Source organism: Simochromis diagramma, unplaced genomic scaffold, assembly GCF_900408965.1.
Source record: "Simochromis diagramma unplaced genomic scaffold, fSimDia1.1 OVJJ01000746.1, whole genome shotgun sequence".
Lineage (NCBI taxonomy): Eukaryota > Metazoa > Chordata > Actinopteri > Cichliformes > Cichlidae > Simochromis > Simochromis diagramma.
In genome coordinates, this window is record NW_024386757.1 from 1,026,630 (window position 1) to 1,047,099 (window position 20,470).

The following is a 20,470-nucleotide window of genomic DNA, read 5'->3' on the forward strand; positions in this document are numbered from 1 at the left end:
TTACAAAACACTGGTGAATATTTAATATGAGAACATCTGTTTGTCATTCAAAAAACCTTTCCACAAAATCATTATCATCATCAGTGTGCATGCAGGAGCTCCAGACATTACATCATGAAAGGCATCAATTTTTTGCACCCCAACACACATACGTTACAAAATAAAATAAAATAATAATAAAAAAAAAAATAATAATAATCGGGCTGCTGGCTGCAGTGGGTAATTTCAAACTATACACAACACAAACATCTTCAACCACAAACTACACAGTCAATTTCAGTCCACCAATCTCCAAGTTCCACAGGGATAATCAAGACACCCTAACCTGATGTCCTATATCTACTAAACCCAAATGTTCTTTTTTGTATTTAAAAACATGCTTTACATTTTTCTAGTTAAAAAACAATAGACAACCATGTACAGGTAACAAGTGTTTATAGATGGATGTATAAAAAACATTTTACATGTAGGGCCACCAGTGTGCAGCAGATTTTACTCATTCAAATCCTGAGATTCTGCTTCCAAAAGAAAAAAAAAAAAAAAAAAAAAAGGAAAAAAAGTGTTAATTATATTTTTCTAACAACACAGCAGGACGCATGTCCTGCAGCTGTTTTAACATCAGGTCAGAGACAGACGATGAAAAGGCCGTGTCCAGGTATATTTTCACCTTGCTCAGTGATTTCAGATTCTGACGGTTGCTGAACCTGACACAGTTGCCTTTGGTGCTCAGGCTGAACGGATGCCTGCACTTTACTGCCTCCGAGACATTCCTCATCAACGGGTGCTCAGATTTATTTGACTGTTCTAGGAATTTTAAGAAGGACATTTCAAATCCCATTGGTTTAAAAGAAGCCAGCGGCACGCTCTGCTCAGTCCTCTCCTCCTGCATTACAGCGGGACATGAGGAGACAGCTTCATTGTCCCGGCTGCAAACCACGTCCGCCTTGGTTGGATGTGGAATCTTCTTGCGTTTCACAATTTTTTCAATGTATTTTCGTGGACGCCCTCGCTTGCGTTTGAGTATCACAGAACCATCAGAGATGCCATCATTTGATAATTTGCTGTCAAACAATGCTACAGGGATCCCTGCTGCAGCCCTTCTGCGTAGGATCGGCTTTGAGCATCCATACTCTCTACCCTCCAGGCTGGCGTCTGCAGCCGTCTCGACGTCTGACATGTCTGAGGTGTTGTCAGATTTGGAGTCGTCACTCCTGATTGAGCGACACTTCTGCCGCGGAAACTTTTTGCAGAAGATAAAGTGACTTCTGTGCTGTTCCAGGTACTTTTCTGAAAGTCCGTGGCCAATGTAATGCTTCATTATACTCCGCTCTGACTTCATTACAGACTCGCAGCCTTTGATCATACAGGGGTACTGCAGAGGTAATTTCTTCGTGCACAAAGCGGACGCCTCCAGTTTAGATTTCAGTGAGGGTTTTCCATATTTAACCCAGTGATTGTTCTTTGACTTGCTAGCCCTCTTTGTGTCACTTGCTCTCAAAAACTTTTTATTAGTTTCAATGTTTTCTTTCCCGTTACTTGTCTTAGTAATTTGATAATGCAAAGTCTTTGAAGTCTGTTTTGTGCCATCTTTTATTTGTTGACTCTTTAATTTAGACTGGTGCAGATCCTGATGCTTTTTCATCATATGTCTGATCAGATTTGACTTTGTGGCATATGAACGGTCACAGCCTTCAATTTCACACTTGAAAGAACCATTTAAATGTTCTGGTTTGGCCAGCTTTATATCTTTGTGCTCACCTTTGATGTGAGCTACGTAACTCCTGAAAGCAGTGAAGGATTCCTTACATCCTTGATGGCCACAAGCAAACTTGCCGAGCCTGACGCTGGACAACAGACTGCCGACTTTATCTAGACTAAATTCGTGGAGCTGGACATAATGCTGAAAGAGGTTGGGTACTTGTTGGAAAACACGGGAGCAGTCTTTGACTTGGCATCTGAACTCAGAAACCTGAGGGAACTCTGCCTCTGGCTCATCCTCGTGGTCCAGTTCATTCGCAGCCTCAGACTGGTCTTGCTCTTTGTTTACCTCCAGTGCCGACAGGGCAGACTGGTGAACAGCCCTGTAGTGGAGGATCAGATTGTGCTGGATAGTAAAAGCTGCCACGCAGCCTTGATGAACACAGCGATATGGTCTGTATGGACTCATTGCATCACCTAATTTGGGCTTCCTCTCTTTAGCCTTCTTTGTAACATCTATACTTGGCTGAACTATTGAGTGCCTATTGAAAGCTGAATGCTTGTTGGAGGACTGTGGCTCCTTAGCCTGAGCTGTGCCCAAGAGAGCCTGGGTGAGCAAAGGTGACACTGTAGGTAAGGAGTCGCCAACCACTGGATGCTGAACAGGCAAGTTTCTTTGCTGTTCATGTAACCATTGTTCTGCTGCTTTTACTGACGGGAAGGATGTAGTTAAAGTCTGTGCCTGTCTCGAAGGAGTCACTGATTGGTTATGCGTGTGAGCTGCTTGCAAAGGACAGATCACTGTGGAGCGAATGTCTTGCTGAAACTTGTTATTCGTTATGACTGTGTTAGTGCAGGGCCCCAGCACCTGTGATGGGTAATCCCGTTGTGTGGCATCTTTGAGCGGACACATATGTGTCCCGTTCTCCACTGTCGTGTTGTACCGAGCCTCTGGAGCAGAGTTTATACCCACAGGTTGGTTTTGAATAGCAGCGGACGCAGCATCTTTGGCCAGCCTGCGCTTCAAATCTAAATCCGCAATTTCTTTAGCTGATAATTTGTGAGCTGAGTGGTAGTGAGCTCTGAGGTTTGAGTTTCGAGTGAATGCCTTACTACATTTCTGACATTTAAAAGGAGCATATAGGCCATATCGTTTTTTAACCACATTCACCATCTCAATTGTGTAGCTGTGGGTTTTTGAGAGGTGTTTCCACAGTGCTTCACTGGAAATGGAACTAAAGGTGCAGTCCTCCTTCTCACAAGCAAATGGCTTAATCAAGGCTGATGAAATTGACTTACGCGATTTGACTTTTGCACATTTGGTCTGGTTGTTTGCAGCTTGCTGTACAGAAACATTTGACATTTGATCAGCAACTTCTCTGACCAAGTTGAGCCTTTCAAATGCACTCTGAATTTCGGTCATGTACTGCTGTTGGCTGGCTGACAGTTGGTATGGTTCAGGCTCTGGATCATTTGCCACAATGACTCTGGGACTTGGTACCTCCTGTTGTGGTATAACAGTATCTCTGAAACAAGTAAAACTTTGTGTGTTCAACAATAGTTCAATTTCATCAGAGGTCTGTGGCATAACTACAGAATTTTCTTCAAAAAATTGTCCTTGACTAATAAAATCTGTCTTTGCATCATTAGACAATGGATTATATCCAGAATTATTGGAAGAGGTACCTGCTGGATCGAGCGATATGGCTTTAGCATCAGCGTTGGAGGAGTTACACGTGCTGTTCCGACGCTGCAAGTCGCCAGCCAAAATCTGCTCACGCAGTCTCTTTTTAATGCCTTGGTCAAAAGCTTTTCTCTGCACATCAATCTGACGGCTACTTATTGCTGCTGGACTAAGCTGATTTTCAGGTATCAGTGTGTGTGTCACTGAGTTTAAATCTGGATCTGGTGTGTGGATATTGTCAGACTGATATCCTTCATTGTGGATCTCCCCAGGAGTCTCGTTTTTAGGGGCAGATCTGGGGACAGCCGCAGAAGGGTTTTCTGTGAGGATTTGTGAAAACAGTGGGTCTGGGAATTCTGTTCCAGAAAATATATCCATACTTGGCTGAGGATAATGGGCTGAACTGTATGAGCATTCTTGCTTCACCTGAACATTTTCTGTGTGCTGTATTACTGAGCTACCTGTCAAACGCTTACCAGCTCCTAGGGGAACACAGGGGTTTTGGAACATTGTCTGTGGGGTAGGTGTGTGCACAAAGAGATCAGACATGTTGGATTCAGTCATAATTTGTTTAAGAATATCATCATTTGCCTCATTGCTGCCATATGTCTGCAAGTTATTTGGTGGATAATTACGAGTGGGGTAATCTTTTGTAGCTGCTGAAGATTGATGATGCTTCTCCTGGTACACAGCAGCAGGGTCATAAGAAAGTTGAGGGGTGCCAACTGTTTGCTCTGAATTAAGATCAAGGAATGATCTTGGCAAATCTGCATTCAGTTCTGAATCACTGTAGGGTTTGCAAGTTGTTCGTTTGGACAAGTGGCCTCCGAGGGATTTAGGACTATCAAACTGTCTAAAACACCTCCGACAAACAAATTTCCCATCCTTAATAATCGCTGGCCATTTAATCCTTTTGTTTTTTCTGCGTCGCACCTCATCTTCGGCGACAATAGGGCCATCTGTAGGTAGGACCGTACTACTCTTCTGGATTTCGTTGTTTGCAGAAGGAAAATTCATCTGTAGATGATTTTGCACAGTTTGTGTTTGTTCAGGTATCTTGGCACCAGGGGCTAAACTGCTTTGAATCTGTGATGAATATGATGGACAGGCATCAGTTTGTTCCAACACTTCCTTTGCACCATTCACGTACGAGGGACGAACTGGCTGGGGCCTACTGTTCTGTGGTGACTGCAAGGACTCTGCTGGTCTCTCCGTAACTGATCCCATCACAGAACAGGATGGGGCACCAAGCGACACAACAGAACTATTAGGAGTCATTTGCAGGTTCGCTTGCAGGCTAGGTGGATAGACTTGAGAAGAACCACAGTTTTGAACTTGTTCACTTCCAGCAACTGGATGCCAACTGTGACTGCCTGAAGCTTGAGGGTGTTCAATTGTGGGATTTCTATTGCTCCCTAACTGAGAGAGAACAATGGGATTCAAAACATTTGCCATTAGCAGCGAACCATTATGGGTGAGGCCTGGTGAAGAAAGCGAGTGCAGGTCAGAATAGTTTAAACTGTTACCCATGTTGGTATAAGGTGATTGGATAACATTCTGTCTCTGAACTCCATGAATTGTTACTCTACTGTTTTGCTGGTTCTGAAGCTGCGATGCTGAACTGAGATGCTCCACAGACGATTTGCTCTGTGCTGGAGCATAGGTTGTTTTGATGTTAGTTCGAGCAACTTTCCATTGCTCATAGAAATCTGGGTGAACCGCTTTCATGTGCTTGGTGACACTCCTGTAGGAGCTGTAATGCCTCGGACAGGTTTCTAATGCGCAGTGAAATCGCTCTTTCTGTTCTGGAGAGTTGTCCGCTCTGTTCCCAGCTAGCTGCTGAGGACTTACTGTTGGAGGGAGTGGCTGCAAAACTGCAGGCTCTACAGAGTTGTGAGGCAGCTGTACTGTTAAGCAGTTGCTAGTAGACTGTGGCTCTTGCTTTACTGGCAAATTTAAGTTAGAGTTGTAATTAACTGAATCAGTATTCTGAATATTAGAGAACATCTGCGGTTGGCTATGTAAGACATTATTTAAACTGGCTTCAAATGAAGGTACAGACTGATTCTGTTGGGGCGCTCTTTGATAATCAGACAAATTATCTCTATATCTTTGAGTTTCAGACAAGCTGGAACAGACAGACTGAATCACAGAATTGCTTAAATTGTGTGTATGACTGCTTGAAAAAGCTGTGTCTTCATGATCGCTTGTATATTGTTTTAATGTGGCCACAGGTTCTTCTGAAGATGTCAGCAAAGTCTCAGTGGGTACCGGCAGCCGTCCACGATCTTGATCAACACTCTCCGTTTCAGTGCTCCAGTTCTCCTGTTGCATTTGCTCACCGAGTGAAGGGCTGGGTTGCCCATTTTGTAGGGTTTGTTCAGAGGACCGGTTTTCCTCTTCTTGAGTCACATGCCTGTCCTGGTGTAAATCCAGCTGCTGTTGTGAATGGAATACTTTTCCACAGTCCACAACTTTACAGGTAAAAGTTTTATAATGCTGTGCCTCGTGGTCATACAGTTTGAAGGCTGCATTGAAAATTTTTCCACAGTTTGGAAACATGCATTTAGCTTTAAACACAGAATGTGTTTTCCTATGTATTAGGAGCTCAGTGTTGGACAAGAAACTTGCCTTGCAGTTCAACTGTATGCAGATGTAAGGTTTTACACCACAGTGGACCTGCAAGTGATCATTAAGATGAGTCACACTAATGAAGTGGCGACGGCAGTACTGGCAAACAACCTTTTTGCTCTGCATCTCAAGAAACGTCTTTGCTTCCTCATTATCCCCATGAGCTTTGACATGTGCAATAAGATTTTTGAAAAATTTGAAGCTCCTCCTGCATTTTCCAACAGGGCACATGTTGTCCTCACTACACTCCACATTAAGCCTAGCCCCACTGGTCTGACCCTTGTAAGCCAACCCCCCGTTACACCCCGAGGGGTCACCATTTACAGAAAGATTGTGCTGCGTTTTGGATTCAAAGGCTGCAATAACAGGGGCAGCTGTTTTGGGATTAGCCAGTTTCTTGCTTGTTTTCAGTGCAGTCAGCCTTTCCTTGCACGATTGTTTCACATGTGATGTTACATGGGGAATTAATGTGTCTTTTGAGGTAAATGTCTGAGCACATATTGGGCAGGTGTACATTCCCTTGCTTAGATGAGTCTGTGCGTGTCGTACAATCCTATGGCCGAGAAACTCTTTGTCGCACAGCACACAGTACTGCATGTAGGCCTGCCAGTTTCTGAACCTGGCAGATATAAAACCTTTTTCTCTCAGTTTCTTCATTTCTCTGTTTTTCTGTTTCTTGTCTGTAACATCTTTGAGTTCGTAGGTGCCAGTAACTAAGTGGTCTGGAACATTATTAAACCCCCTTAGGCTCATGACGTCCTCTTCTTCAGGGCTCTCTGTATCATTCAGCAAATCAATCGATGACACTATGGAAGCTTCTTCGCCCATTAGTGCCAAGCAGTGACGCTTCAGCGCTTTCCAATCCCAAAATTCTGGGTCAAAGGACCACTGAGTTTTTAACACTAGCAAGAGTTCACATCGCAGCGAGTTGGGAACCAGCAAATCCTCCTCCTCTAGTTTTTGATCAGGTTCATTATAAAGAGTCTCCACAGCATAATAAGACTCAACAGTGGGTTCTAGGAGGAACTCTGTCAGCTGACAAGCTCGCTTCACTTCCAAGTCAGATGGAAGCAAACAGGAAATTGTTTTACACACAGTGGCTTTACTGTTCCCATCACCTGATTCCATCTGTAGAGCCCTGATGCACATTTCGATACACACTGGCAGGCCAACACGGTCAATCTGTGAAGGGGACAAACACACACACACACACACACAAAAAAGCTAAATTATTTTAAGCATGTTTCAACTTATTCTGAACTGCTGTGGCTATATTAATAAAGAAGACCCATTTCATTAAAAAGACGTTATTTGGTTATTAACCCTCTGGGGTCCAGGGTATAATTGGCCGTTTTTGACTACTTTTGATTTTACCTCTATATTCCACCTTTAAAATATGTTTTTCTTGCCTTGTTTGGTATCATTATTTTCAGCACAACCTCAAATATCTGAAATTTGAGTTATTTTTTCATTTTGGTATACTATATTAGCACAGTTGATCTAAATTCAGACAAAAAATTCAAAATCCGAGTAGAAAAAAGTTATATTTTTTACTGTAAAACCCACAAACATGTTTAACGAATCATTTTCATAACTTGAAATGCAAATAGAAATTGTACATTTCTAAAAATTATGCACAAGTTTTGCAAACAACAAAGTTATATGGTACTATATACCTAAAAATGCAGCCAAGGCCTTAGGCGTTTTTTATATAACCATTTAAATCTATTTACTGAACAATCAGGTGTGCTGCATCAAAGAAGAAGGCACACAAATTATTTGTGCCAGTCCAAAAAATGTAGTTTGTGTTCAGTATAAGACAAAGGAGAACACCACAGGCCTAAACCCTGCAGATCTGACAGGAGGTGGTGCATCAGTCCAGTTTTCCATGTGGGAACAGAGTTTACACTGGAATCTGCCTTTGACGGCTTTTTTAGAGCAAATATGAAATTCAGCAGTCTAACTGACACACAATACAAAACAATAACTACACAACACACTAACTACAGCCTCCAAACACGCTAAACGTCACTAATGTCTCACATATGAAACTCGCTCTCTCTCTTTCTTTCGCTCGCCCGCTTTCCGTCGCGGGTGTCACTCCTAAAAACTTCCCCTTCTCCCTAAACAACCAAATGTCACATGTTGCCATATCATTTTTTTGATTGGCTGACATGGTAAACTAACACCAATAGGGAAGGGGTGTTTTTTCTTTTTCTTTTTTCACTCGCAAGCGAGAGTGTTTGCTAGCGATGTCTGTAGAAAACGCCGTTTTTACAGTTCTTCCTGCTGTAAACACCACTGTTTTGTTCAGAAAAAAACATCGCGTGTATTTTTTATCATAACTCTGGTTTTACGTGGCCCATCGACACAATTCAAAAACTGGTATATAGTTTGAAGTCCGCACTTTCGACCCAAGTTGAAATGGAGACTCTGACGTGCTGAATCTTGTAGCTGTGTCGTCTTAAATTGGTCATGTGATTTTGACGCGCCGGCGCGTCCAGCGACCCCAGAGGGTTAAGTTACTACAATCGAAATGGACAAGGCCGGGGAATAGGAAAGAGATAGACGAAGAAGAGAGAAGTCGGGAGGAGGCTCAACAAAAAGACAAAAAGGAAAGAAAACAGAGGAAAAGAGACTAAAAATCTGTGAGCACCACAGTAGGGAAACCACAGCAACAACCAACATAATAAATGTTGAATGCTACCGAGTGGCATACAGTACTAATAATGCATATGTTTAGAGGCAGCAGCCAACCAAAACGGTGTGTGTCTGTGTACCGTAACCTGTTGGCTAAGATACAGTGTTGAAAGTTAGGCAGATCTAGTCCTCCTTTGTAGCATTTTTAAGATAATATGTGGGGGCTTACCTTTCCAAAGGAATTTAGAGACCTAAACCAGTCTGGTGATGGTTTACTCAGGATCATTAAAAACAAAATTGATTCTTGGCAAGACCATCATTTTTATTGAAGCGACCCTTCCCATGAAAGATATGGGTAGAGATTTCCATCTAGTGGGATGTAGTTTAATTTAGTTAAATCTGCAAGCTTAGGAGAGACATTAATACCTAAATATTCAATATTTCCAGATAGCAGTGGGCTAGAAGAGGAATTATGGAAGGAGCAATTAATCAGAAGAACTGTAGATTTGAACCAGTTTATCGAATAATCTGAAACTTTTGAAAAAAAAAAAAAGAGTTAAATGCAGTATCTCAGGGAGAGCGGTTTATGAGTGTTGGAAAAAAAAGCAATACAGCCGCATAAAGACAGATTTTATGTTCTACATTCTTCCATCTTATGCCCGTAATCACTTTAGCCTGTCTAATTGCTGCTGCTGCTAGTGGTTCGATAAAAATTGCAAACAGTGCAGGGGAGAGTGGGCATCTCTGCCAGGTGACATCTTCCAGCTTCTGCCAGGAGACAGAAGCTGGAAGATGTTTGGTCATTTGTCCTGCCACATGCTGTCGGGGTAGTATTTTGTGCCCAAAAACTACGACACACCATAATCCCCATTCCACAGACCTTTACACTGGGCACAACACAATCAGACAAGTACCGTTCTCCTGGCCAAACCCAGACTTGTCTGTTGGATTTCCAGAAAAGAAGCGTGAATTCATCACTCAATTCAATTTTATTTATAAAGCGCCAAATCACAACAGCAGTAACCTCAAGGTGCTTTATATTCTAAGGTAGACCCTACAATAATAATAATAAAAACATACTCAATGCATCATGGGAATCCCCCAGCAGCCTACGCTTATTGCAGCATAATTAAGGGAGGATTCAGGGTCACCTGATCCAGCACTAACTATATGCTTTAGCAAAAAGAGAACATGTCTGCACTGTTGTAGAGTCCATTTACATTGCGCTTCTTGATGTAAAGCTTGGAAGCAGCTGCTCGGCCGTGGAAACCCATTCAATGAAGCGCTCTACATACTGTTCTCTCAAACTGATCTGAAGGTCACATTAAGTTTGGAGTTCTGTTCTGACTGACTCTGCAGAAAGTTGGCAACCTATATGCTGACTGTGATTTTATGTGGCCTACCGCTTCATGGCAGAGTTGCTGTTGTTTCCAATCACTTCTACTTTGTTACAGTAACAGCTGACAGTGGAATATTTAGTAGCAATGACATTTCACGACTGGCCTTACATAGGATGTCTCATATGCAGTCCAATCACGATACCAAGCTGGAATTCAGTGAGCTTGTGAGAACCACCCGTTCTTTCACAAATGTTTGTAGATGCAGTCTGCATGCCTAAGTGCTTCATTCTACAAACGTGATCTGAACACCTGAACTTAATTTAAATGGGTGAGTGAACACTTTTGGCAATATGGTGTGGATAGCTCAAAGGCAAAAGATAACAGTTGCAGTCAATCATTGGGTCCAAATGTTTGAATATACTGAAGCAGATGACTTTCCACTAACCTCTGACTGAATGACCTTGATGAGGAACAGGATGTGGTACACAGTAATTGACAATAAAGACATCTGGCGACATCTGTCAAGAAAGGCCTGCTCTGATGGTTCCAATCGCTTCAGCAGCTTGCTCCAAAACAGTGTGAGTTCCCTGGTTAGAAGACAGACAACTTGCTCAATACTGATTACATCACCAACCTCCTAATACAGCGGTCTCCAACCTTTTTTTGCGCCACGGACCGGTTTATGCTCGACAATATTTTCACCGACCGACCTTGTCGCGTGTCGCGGATAAATACAACAAAATAAAACTAGTACCAGTACCGAAAAAAGAAGATTTATTCATAACACACGTGAAAAGACCCAGGAAAAGTGAGTTAACGATAAAAACGATAACAAAATAACGCTGAAAACAGATAAAAACCCTGAAAACCATACATTTCACACCTGAGCGTCAACTCTCGCGGCCCGGTACCGGTCCAAGGCCCGGGGGTTGGGGACCGCTGTCCTAATAGTACCCAACAATATGGAGGAAAAGAGAAGAAAAAAGTATGCTGATTCTATAACTTTACTTATTTTTCTAAAAAATTAAATAAAATAGTGGTCAGCATCAAATCAGGGAACTTTTCTTCTTACCAAGCACAGTATGTGTCTCCTTGGAGAAGCTGCCGGGTCAGGAAGGCCGAGCATAAACTGAAAGCTGCATTATCGTCTCCCTCAGACTCTAGGTTGCAAATCATCTCTAATGCATCACGGCAGTCCTCCTTTGAAAGCTTTACAGATAGAAACAACATAACCACATATTGAATCACCCAAGTGATGAAACCAATCGTTCAGTAATTTTGCACCCTCCAATATCAAAGGTCTCAGAAACTTTTAAATGTTGCCTACCTATTACAAGAAAACATAAGAAGACAACAGCACCAACAGAGTAAGGGCACAAATAAGGCTAGCAGCAAAGTGACATGATGTGCTAAGTTACCTTTTTAATATTAGGGGCGCTAAGAGCTAAACTCGAGACATTTCAAAATGTTGCTCGACAGCATTCAGTGACTGTAGCTTGAAAATACTCAAACTTGAAAGGCTCATACTAAGATAGGTTTCCTGTGTATGACTTTCACATTATCACAATTTTAATACAATGTTGTAAAAACATTATTTGCCCCTTTTTTTGGGCATATTTGTTACACTTTAGTATCAGACAAAGATAACCTGACTAAATACATAATGCACTTTGATTTATGGAAGTTACAAAAAAAAAAAAAAAAAAAAATCAAACCTACCTTGCCCCATAAACCTAATAAACCTCCAGCATTTGCAGGAACTGGCAATTACTCTTTCAAATCATTGTTGAGGAATTTTGTTCCACTGTTCTTTGCAGAATTGCTTTCATTTTCAGTCACTGAAGGGGTTTTGAGCATGAACTGTCTGTTTAAGGCCATGCCAAATCATCTCAACTGGGCTTACTGTGACTAGATTACTCCAAAACCTGCACTTTATTTTTCTGACTTGATGTGTTATAGATCATTGTTCTGATGCATAACTCAAGTGTGCTTGAGCTGCACGGAACCAACCAGCTTAAGTTAGTGCTCTCTGTACAACTTTCCCCTTACCTTATACATAAAATCTCAGTTTTCCCACTAAACCTACTTTTTCAAACAAACCCCCGATTCCTAACACACAAACACAAAGTCCAACAACACAACTGCTGGCCTGTGTAGGATAAACAGCAGATGACAGATGAAACCCTCAGGTTGAAAGTCTATGAAAACATAAAACTTAACCCGCTACTAAGTGTGACCACAGCACTTTATGCATAATTAAATAACCCAATGAAACTCACCTCCTCCATAAGCTGATTCTGCTCTGCAGTACCACAGAGGCACACAAGATACAGCTGCTTGAAGGATCCGTTCACTTGGAAGGCTGAGGACTGGCAGCAGGTCTTTGCCAGCAGTGCAGCCTTCTCTAGCTTCTTCTCCTTCATCAGCTGCTTCACCCTCATCCCCAACAGTACGATTCCCTCCTGTGCTAGGAATTCCTCAACTGAAACATTCAATATGCATTTTTTAAAAATTCATGTTAAGTATCTAAATTTTTTTTTTTTTTTTTTAATGAAGTGCTCAACAATTTTCTTCCCAGCAAAATCTTAAACACAGTATTGCTAATGCCGAGGCTGCATAAAATCTACTTTAAACCCTTTTCACTTATTGTACTTGAAGACGTGCAACATAGGGACTAACCAGATCCCTTATTGTGATTAATTGGGCCTCCAGCGACAGTGAGGAGTCTTAAAGTCATTTGTAACCAGGAAATGTCCTTTACCTCTCATATTAAACAAAACAGACTACACACTTTCATCTGAGCAATACTGTCAAAATTTGGAGCTTCCTGTCGCAATGACGCAGAAGAAGTAGTCTTACTTCCAGGCTCGACTAATGCACAAGAAGTTGACAACAAGTTCCAAACAGCACTTCCGTCAGCATGCACCTTATGTATGGAGAGATTTAGAGCACAGGACGGGAGGTAGAGTATTCACCTGTTCTTTTAAGATCCTACTTCAATTTTCTTTTTGGTGAAGCTTATTGTTTGGAGTTGGTGAAGCACCAGTCACTAACTTAAGTCTGATCTCTGCTGTGCTTACGTTGTTGCAATAAATGGCTGCCCCTCGCTGGGCTTGGATCTGATGATTTGAAGTTACTCAAATTACTGAATTCTCCAGAGGAACCCACCTGAGGGATTAATAAAGTTTTATCTACTCTCTAATTTGAATTGAAAAATAAGAACTGAGGTTGTGAACTTCAATTTTTACTGTTCAATCACTGCTCCAAACATATTTAACAGGAAATATTTTGTTATTCCTTCTCTGACATTTTGTTACTTTTTTAATTTAACCTGCAGTGTTAATCACTCTGACCATTATTTCAGTTCTATAAAGCACACTATGTTTTCAAAGGTGCTGCACAAAGCACATTATTGTTATTTTTACTAGTATTTAATTAAAAGCACAGGATCTTTCCAAATAACAACACAATGTGAAAAAGAGGCCTGCACTCACCTTGTTCTGTGGGAAGGTTTTCATTGGACAGAAGGCCTTGCAGCGTCCTGTTGGACCAAACACCGTCATACTTGCCCAAAGCAGACAACGGGGACAGCTGAGTGATTCCATTCTGTTTAAGATTGCTGTGAGCAAACTGTACACAACAGGAAAACTCCATGAGGTCTGAATGCGAGTAGCAAAAGCATGCTTATGAAGTCCAGCTTAGAGCCGACATTTTGAATACTTTATTTGGAAAGCTGAAATCTTCTTTACCTGAACACATGACTTCAACTCGTTCCATGCAGCATGTGGAATATCCTTCAGTGAGAGTAAAAGCTCGAGGAAACTCCTGTAGATCGAACCACAGAAACAGCAAACTGACCTCTGATGGACTGATTTTACAGGAAAATGTGTAACTCAACGTTGTTACAGGACAGTATCCAACAAACGTTCCATGAATGTAAAGTGTGTATCTGCAGTTATACTTACAGTGAGAGTCTCTCAACTACAAGAGAAACATTTTCACACTGCAGAGAGAGGTATGGAGAGGCATGGGCATAATTCACCAGGGCCACCGTGTACACTTTCACCAGAGGCAAAGGCTCCTCCTCCACCCTCCACCGACCTGCATACTCCAACAATGTCTGCAAGGGGAACCAAAGTCACTCACTTAGCAACAATGGAAAACAAAAAAAACAAAACAAAACTTACCAGCAGTTTGAAAACAGGCAGTCCATTCACTAAAGTTTAATTCTAATTGTGTGAGGCATTCACACTATAGTGATCCTGTTTCTCTTTATTCTTCCACCTTATTCTAGTTGCTCAGACCTTGGTTGGTTAACTACTCCCTCAGTTTTCATCCGATTTTCACCATTCAAACTTTAAACTATTCTGCTCCTTCTGCTAATGCCTGCTATATCTTTTGGTGCTCATAACTTTTATACTTTTTGAGCTATTAAGCTTTTTATGCCATTTTTTGGCCCATTTTGCTGAATGGGACCACATTATCAGTGTGATCACCAGCTTTGCTTGCCAGGCTGAGCCATGTTTTAGCTCAGTGAGATGAGCAGCCGTTCTCAGAGCAGGAGGCCCGGGTTCGAATCCCGCTTATGACAAAAAAAATTTCAGTTAACAGTTCAACTGTTTTAACTCTTTTCAACACAAATTTCAGCTTTTTCACCTATTTCCAGCAGAATTTTAAGTTTTTCATTACTTTTCAGCACAAATTCTGCTGATTCACCTGTTTTCAGCGCAAAGTTCTGCTTCTTAACCTCTTTTCAGCACAAATCTCAGCCTCTTCAACTCTATTCTGCACAAATTTCAGTTTCTTCACCTCTTTTCAGCAAATTTCAGCTTCTGCTCCACAGTGCACATTTTTTCTCTCATCAAATCTTTGTTTTGGACCAGAACTGGTTTGGCTCAGTGGGTTGAGCAGCTGCCATGAGATGCGGCGGTAAAGGTTTGAACCCTACCTGTGATGGTTGCCACACATCTTTCCCGCTTGCATGCACTCTGTTTTCTTGACACTCTTCAGTGTATCCTTTCACATATACAGCCATCTTCAGCAAGCACTTCTGCTTCTACACCGTTTTTCAGCTGTTTTCAGCAGACTCCACTACATGGCATTCACAGTACATTTTTGCAGGAAATGCAGCTTTTTCTAGAGACTATAATATTACAACAGGTGTTTAAATAAAGTATTCCTCATCTTCCCGTCTCATTTTCCTGCAGGGAAGACAGGCAGGCTTCAGGATAATGGCCCAAAAGCCTGCCTGTCACAGACAATGTGATAGAGGAACCTTGAAACGAGAGTTAAACAAAACAAAAAGATTTCTGACATGATGACAGGCTTCCATCCTTATGTACAACACCTGATACCAGCAGGCAACAGTGCAAACCACTGAGCGACCAGCAGCACTTGTTATTGTAATCAACTGCTTCAGCGAAATCCAATTTTAGTGTACTCATTTAACAGAATACACTAGGGCTGTGCGATATGACCAAAATCTCATATCCCGATATTAAGACATCTATCGTCCAATAACGATATAAATCACAAAAATGTAACATTTTCTGTAAATTCTGTGAATCTCGGGCAGCTCGACTTGCGGGAAGTGTTTCCAGCTGGGCGTCGTGTACCTGGAGTCGAGTCTTTTAACCGATGCATGAAACGATACATTTTTAGACATAAGTTGTAACGGCCGCTGTTTTCTTTGTGAGTATTTATTACACGGCGTGCTCCGGGGAAAAGCCTGTTCTAACGTTTGAGTCTAAGGTTTATTTTTTAGCACCTGACGGCTCTTTTTTGCTTCTCGTCCGTAAACACTCTGCATCTTTCACGTGATTCAGTTTATTTTGAAAAGTCTCAACAGGATCTTGAGCTTTATTGTGAAAGGTTTATCTGGAACATAAACAAGCGGACACGCTTTCACCGTCGTTGTTGCTAACGACAACACATAAAAACAGGCGCTTGTCTGTCTGTAGTGTGGTTATATTAAATATAAGAGAAAGAGAGAAAGAAGAAATTAATATAGCCACTACAGTGACCATCAAAATAATGAAAAAAATATTGCCGTAAACAGTTTATTTTGCAACACCACGAAACAAACGATAGCGTAAAATGAAATGAAACAACGTTTTTATATCGTCATCCGATATATATCGTTATATCGAACAGCCCTAGAATACACATTTAGAGGTTTTACTAGTTTTACAAATGATTTAGATCATGATCTCACAGCTAGCTACAATAAAATAAGAAAAACATTTTATTAAATGAATGTAAAAGTAGAAAAGTTCAAACTTATCATCTCATCCACATCGGCCTACAGCCTTTCTGTCACCTCAGTCTGCAGCGCCTTCCCTGTGCAGCTCTGCTTTCAGGCCAGAAAGCGTCTGAATTTTATATAGCAAAGTTTGACAGCACCAACAAGGTGATTCACAGATAGCTACCGAGAAAAACTTGGTATGCCTTGTGTTCAAAGGGGGTATCTTTGCTGTAGGGACCTTCACAGCAGCAACAACTCATTACTGACTAGCTGACAAAGCTTTGTTAAATAAACAAGCTGTGGCTGTTCTTGACCAGTAGTTTTTATAGACACTATTTAGGTCTATTAAAGGTCTAGTGTTGACCACAGAAAGAGACATACTGTGACAGTATCATCATTTGTGAAAAACCTCTGCTTGCAACTGAAGGTTAAAAAATGGGTTCAATTCATTCAGATTTTTGTATTCACAGTAGAAAAAAAAAAAATGTAAAAGTTGATTTGAGTTAGTACACCAGTGCAATTTTAGGCACGATCTGGTTGAAAATAACAGTTTTTGGAGGTAATTTACCCTTTTCTCTGATCAACATTTTGTGCTGCTGAAAACAGACGTTATGATGGTGTAGATGTCAATAATAATTCATTGTCCAAAATAACAACCCTCAGGTCAAAGGCTCACAGTTTTACAAGTGGCTTATGAAAAAAAATGTTTGTCATATTTTAAATATGAATGCAATTTAATTAACAAAATGCATTATTTCAGTTTTAATCTGAAATATTTAACAGAACTTTCAAATAATATGATCTAGTATAGCGGTCCCCAACCCCGGTACCGGTCCGTGAGTCGTTTGGTACCGTGCCGCGAGAGTTCAGGCTTGGGTGTGAAATTTATGGTTTTCGGGGTTTTTAAATATATATATATATATATATATATATTTTTTATCGTTAACTCTGTTTCCCTGGGTCTTTTCCTATGTGTTATGAATAAATCATCTCTTTTTGGGTACCGGTACTGGTTTTATTTTGTTGTATTTATCAACTTCTGGAGTCTTACAGCAGATTTTTTTTCAGTATAAAACAATTGGCAGTGGATGGAGCAGCTACAAAGATTGCTTTTCTTCACGTCAGACTTTGCTCCGGGATTCCCTCTAGTTTTTTTCCCAGTTTATACTGCAGGTATGTTTTTAGTTGTAAATGTGGGTTTCCATGGTGACAATGGCACGCTGCAGAGCTGTGCTTTAAACAAAGCATCAAAGCAAAGCAAAAAAATTGTATTGAGAACTTTTTTATAATCCAATTACTCAATGAACTGCTGCAGCCATATATCCTACACAATATACTGCTTATAGAAACCTCAATCTCTTTGTTTTAGCCTCAAACGAAAAGCAGCACAATTAACTATCACTTGGGATTTTCCTAACCTGATGTGGTTAGTGGATGCTAAGGCTGTTTTTTTTTTAAGATAGGTATAGCAGTCGGTACGCAATCGGCTCGATGTCCTACATTCTTGTTTTGTTTGTGTCACATACAGAGGTGGCACAGAGACACTGAGGCACTGCAGACGAGCACACTGCTCTCCGTCTGCAGACATATGTGGGACCATAAGTTTGGCCTGAGTCATTCCTGTTAAGGACCTTTTACATGTCTGTATGTCACCGTTTTGTGCCCACTCCACGCGTACTAGATGCACCTGCTCCATGTCATTCAGAAGTATGTATCTCTCATACATAAAAAAGAAAGCTTTGGAACTATTCCCATTAGTGAAGAGTGTTCTTTCTACAACACTGTTTCCCTCCCGAGGTCGCGTTATGACACAAGTTTATGTGCCTAAAGTCCACATGACATCATGTGGTTGGTTGTGGCTAATAGACTTACTAACACTAAAAAGTTTAGGGGACCACTTTTCTACTACCCACAATGAGTTTTATGTTAATTCAATTGTATTTATACATTGCCAAATCACAACAACAGTCGCCTCATTGAGCTATATATTGTAAGGCAGACCCTACAATAGTACAACAGCAAAAACCCCAGCAATCATATGACCTATGAACTCTGGTGACAGTGGGGGAAAGGCTCGGGGAGGGACTTTTAAAAGCAGCTACCCAAACAAAGTAATGCCACTTACTGCTAAAGTCACAGATAGGATATATTTTCCACTTTCACTTAGTTTGAACATAAAACTCATTGTTCCAGCCAGGGGCAGCACTAGAATGAACCCCTTGACTAACTGAATTTTAGTGTCCTTACTTTTCTCTCAGTTTTTGATTCTGTCACTGGTTAGCTGACACGTGATAAAACTGATTAGGTTAATCAAATATCTGCAAAAGCATTTCTATTCATCACCATCAGCAGCCTGACTTCACAGGCACTTCCTGACGTAACCACTGTACTCAGGACAAGGCGAACACACTGAAGACCACCACCACAATGAGCCCGAGGATACTCCGCGTAGAGTCCCCATCCCCGCTCTCTCACGCTCTCAAAACGACAAGCACACCTCTGTAGACTCCACCCGGTGCACAAGCTCACAAACGGCCACTGGACAGGCTCCAAGGGAGACTGCTGGTAATTTATGCTGCATTGTCTTCAGCGTGCAACTGAGACAGAAAACGACGTGCCCCCTTCTGCAGGCGGGCGTTCCGTTCTGCACGTACACAGCAGAAATCCATCGCGGGATTAACTGACAACTCCTTTCTTTTACCAAGTGCAATCGTACCAAATGTGCTGAAGCTGCTCCTAAAATCCAGCCGAACGGAAATTTGCTGGCCTTAGGGCTGTTACCGAGAGACAGGCGACCAAATTACGCTCACGTGCACGAGCATGTAGCCAAACATACAAGGGTAAAGAACTGATGCTAGGCACCCATATCCGCCAGACGCGCTAAGTGTATCAATGCAATGGAAGCCACCGTAAATAAAACAAGTCATTTTATTATTGCTGGTATAGGTCATTTTACCTGAACGACTCTTAACACCAAGATTGCCAAAGGTAATTACCTCATGCAGACACAGCTTTAAGCTAACGTTTGCTTCAGATGCTCAACATTTAAGCTGAAGTTTACGAGCCTGTGTGTATTCACCAACTTGTGACTACTAGACACGCTTCTATTCTGGACATAGACAAAACAACAACAACTAGCGAGTGCTTCCAAGAACTACTCAGTTTTGAAAGCAGGGCTTTCTCTGGAATATCAGTATGTGTGTAGCGTTGTTATCAATGCTAGCTGATTAGCTTGTTTGCTTAAGCGTAAAGAAAAGCAACTCACCCCACAAAACTCTTGACAATACTTCGAAGATGATTCTTCTGGAGAGTCGATGCTTTCTCTACTCAAGATTTCTTGCAATTCTTGCAAACGTTTTTTAAGTTCCTCAGTCGTTTCACTGATACCAATGGCAGGACTACGATCCTGTTCGGCCTCCTCGTCCGCCATCTTCACACCCAGCTTCTGCGCGTAACCACTGCTACGTAATTACGTAAGTACACATTTTACGAGTTCACGTCATCCCCCCCGTCGTGCCGACAGCACGTACAGACAGCTTTGTTGTTGTGATGGCAGCTTGTCATGTGAGTTCCTGCTACTTAGCGAAAATTAGTTTGCGAGAGTAGGTTCAAATAACAGATAAAACACCCTCAAAATCTCTGATTTTGTCAAGCCAGACTCACTGTGGATTTCGTTTCTTCTTTTTCTTTTGGCTGCTTCATTAAGAGGTTAAACCAGTACATCATATGCCTCCATCTCATCCTATCCCTAATATCATCTTCTGTCGCTCTGATCCTCCTGCATTAAATCCATGAATCTTCTCGGACGTTCCTCGTTTCTTCCTTCCATCTTCAACATCCTTTGTCCAATACTTATACATGAGTTGGCTGCAGTTTAGGAAGTAGAGCAGGTCAGCTACTAATCAAATGGTCAGTGGTTCAATTCCTGGCTGCTCCAGTCTGCATATCCTTGGGCATGATACCTAACCACAGGTTGCTCTCCAAACACTTGTGTAGAAAAAGCATTAAAAACGTGCTTAGGTAGAGTAGATGAACCAGTTCATTTACCATATCCCTCCTCTGTGTAGAAGATTTCAAATGGAAGACTGCATTGTGATGACAGACAGAGACTGGTTGGAAAACTGGATTTATTTTCTAAAAGACAGAATGCAGCAGAAAAATCAGTGACACACAGCAACAACAGGCCTCTCCTCATCCCAGTGTGGAGTCCATGCAGCTCTGGCTGAGAACCCC

At 41.5% G+C, this 20,470-nt stretch overlaps 1 protein-coding gene across 1 annotated transcript in view; it reads right to left on the reverse strand.

Annotated features, from left to right (window-relative positions):
• znf292b (zinc finger protein 292b) overlaps window positions 1-20,470 on the reverse strand; it is a 23,618-nt gene continuing 3,148 nt past the window's right edge. Inside the window, exons 2-9 of the mRNA XM_040027128.1 lie at window positions 19,503-19,695; window positions 13,959-14,113; window positions 13,743-13,818; window positions 13,488-13,623; window positions 12,273-12,475; window positions 11,066-11,202; window positions 10,439-10,580; window positions 1-7,195 (exon numbers count right to left, since the gene is read on the reverse strand). Of these exons, the coding sequence (XP_039883062.1) occupies window positions 563-7,195; window positions 10,439-10,580; window positions 11,066-11,202; window positions 12,273-12,475; window positions 13,488-13,623; window positions 13,743-13,818; window positions 13,959-14,113; window positions 19,503-19,667 (7,647 nt within the window). The 5' untranslated portion in view covers window positions 19,668-19,695 and the 3' untranslated portion in view covers window positions 1-562. The remainder of the gene's footprint in view (window positions 7,196-10,438; window positions 10,581-11,065; window positions 11,203-12,272; window positions 12,476-13,487; window positions 13,624-13,742; window positions 13,819-13,958; window positions 14,114-19,502; window positions 19,696-20,470) is intronic.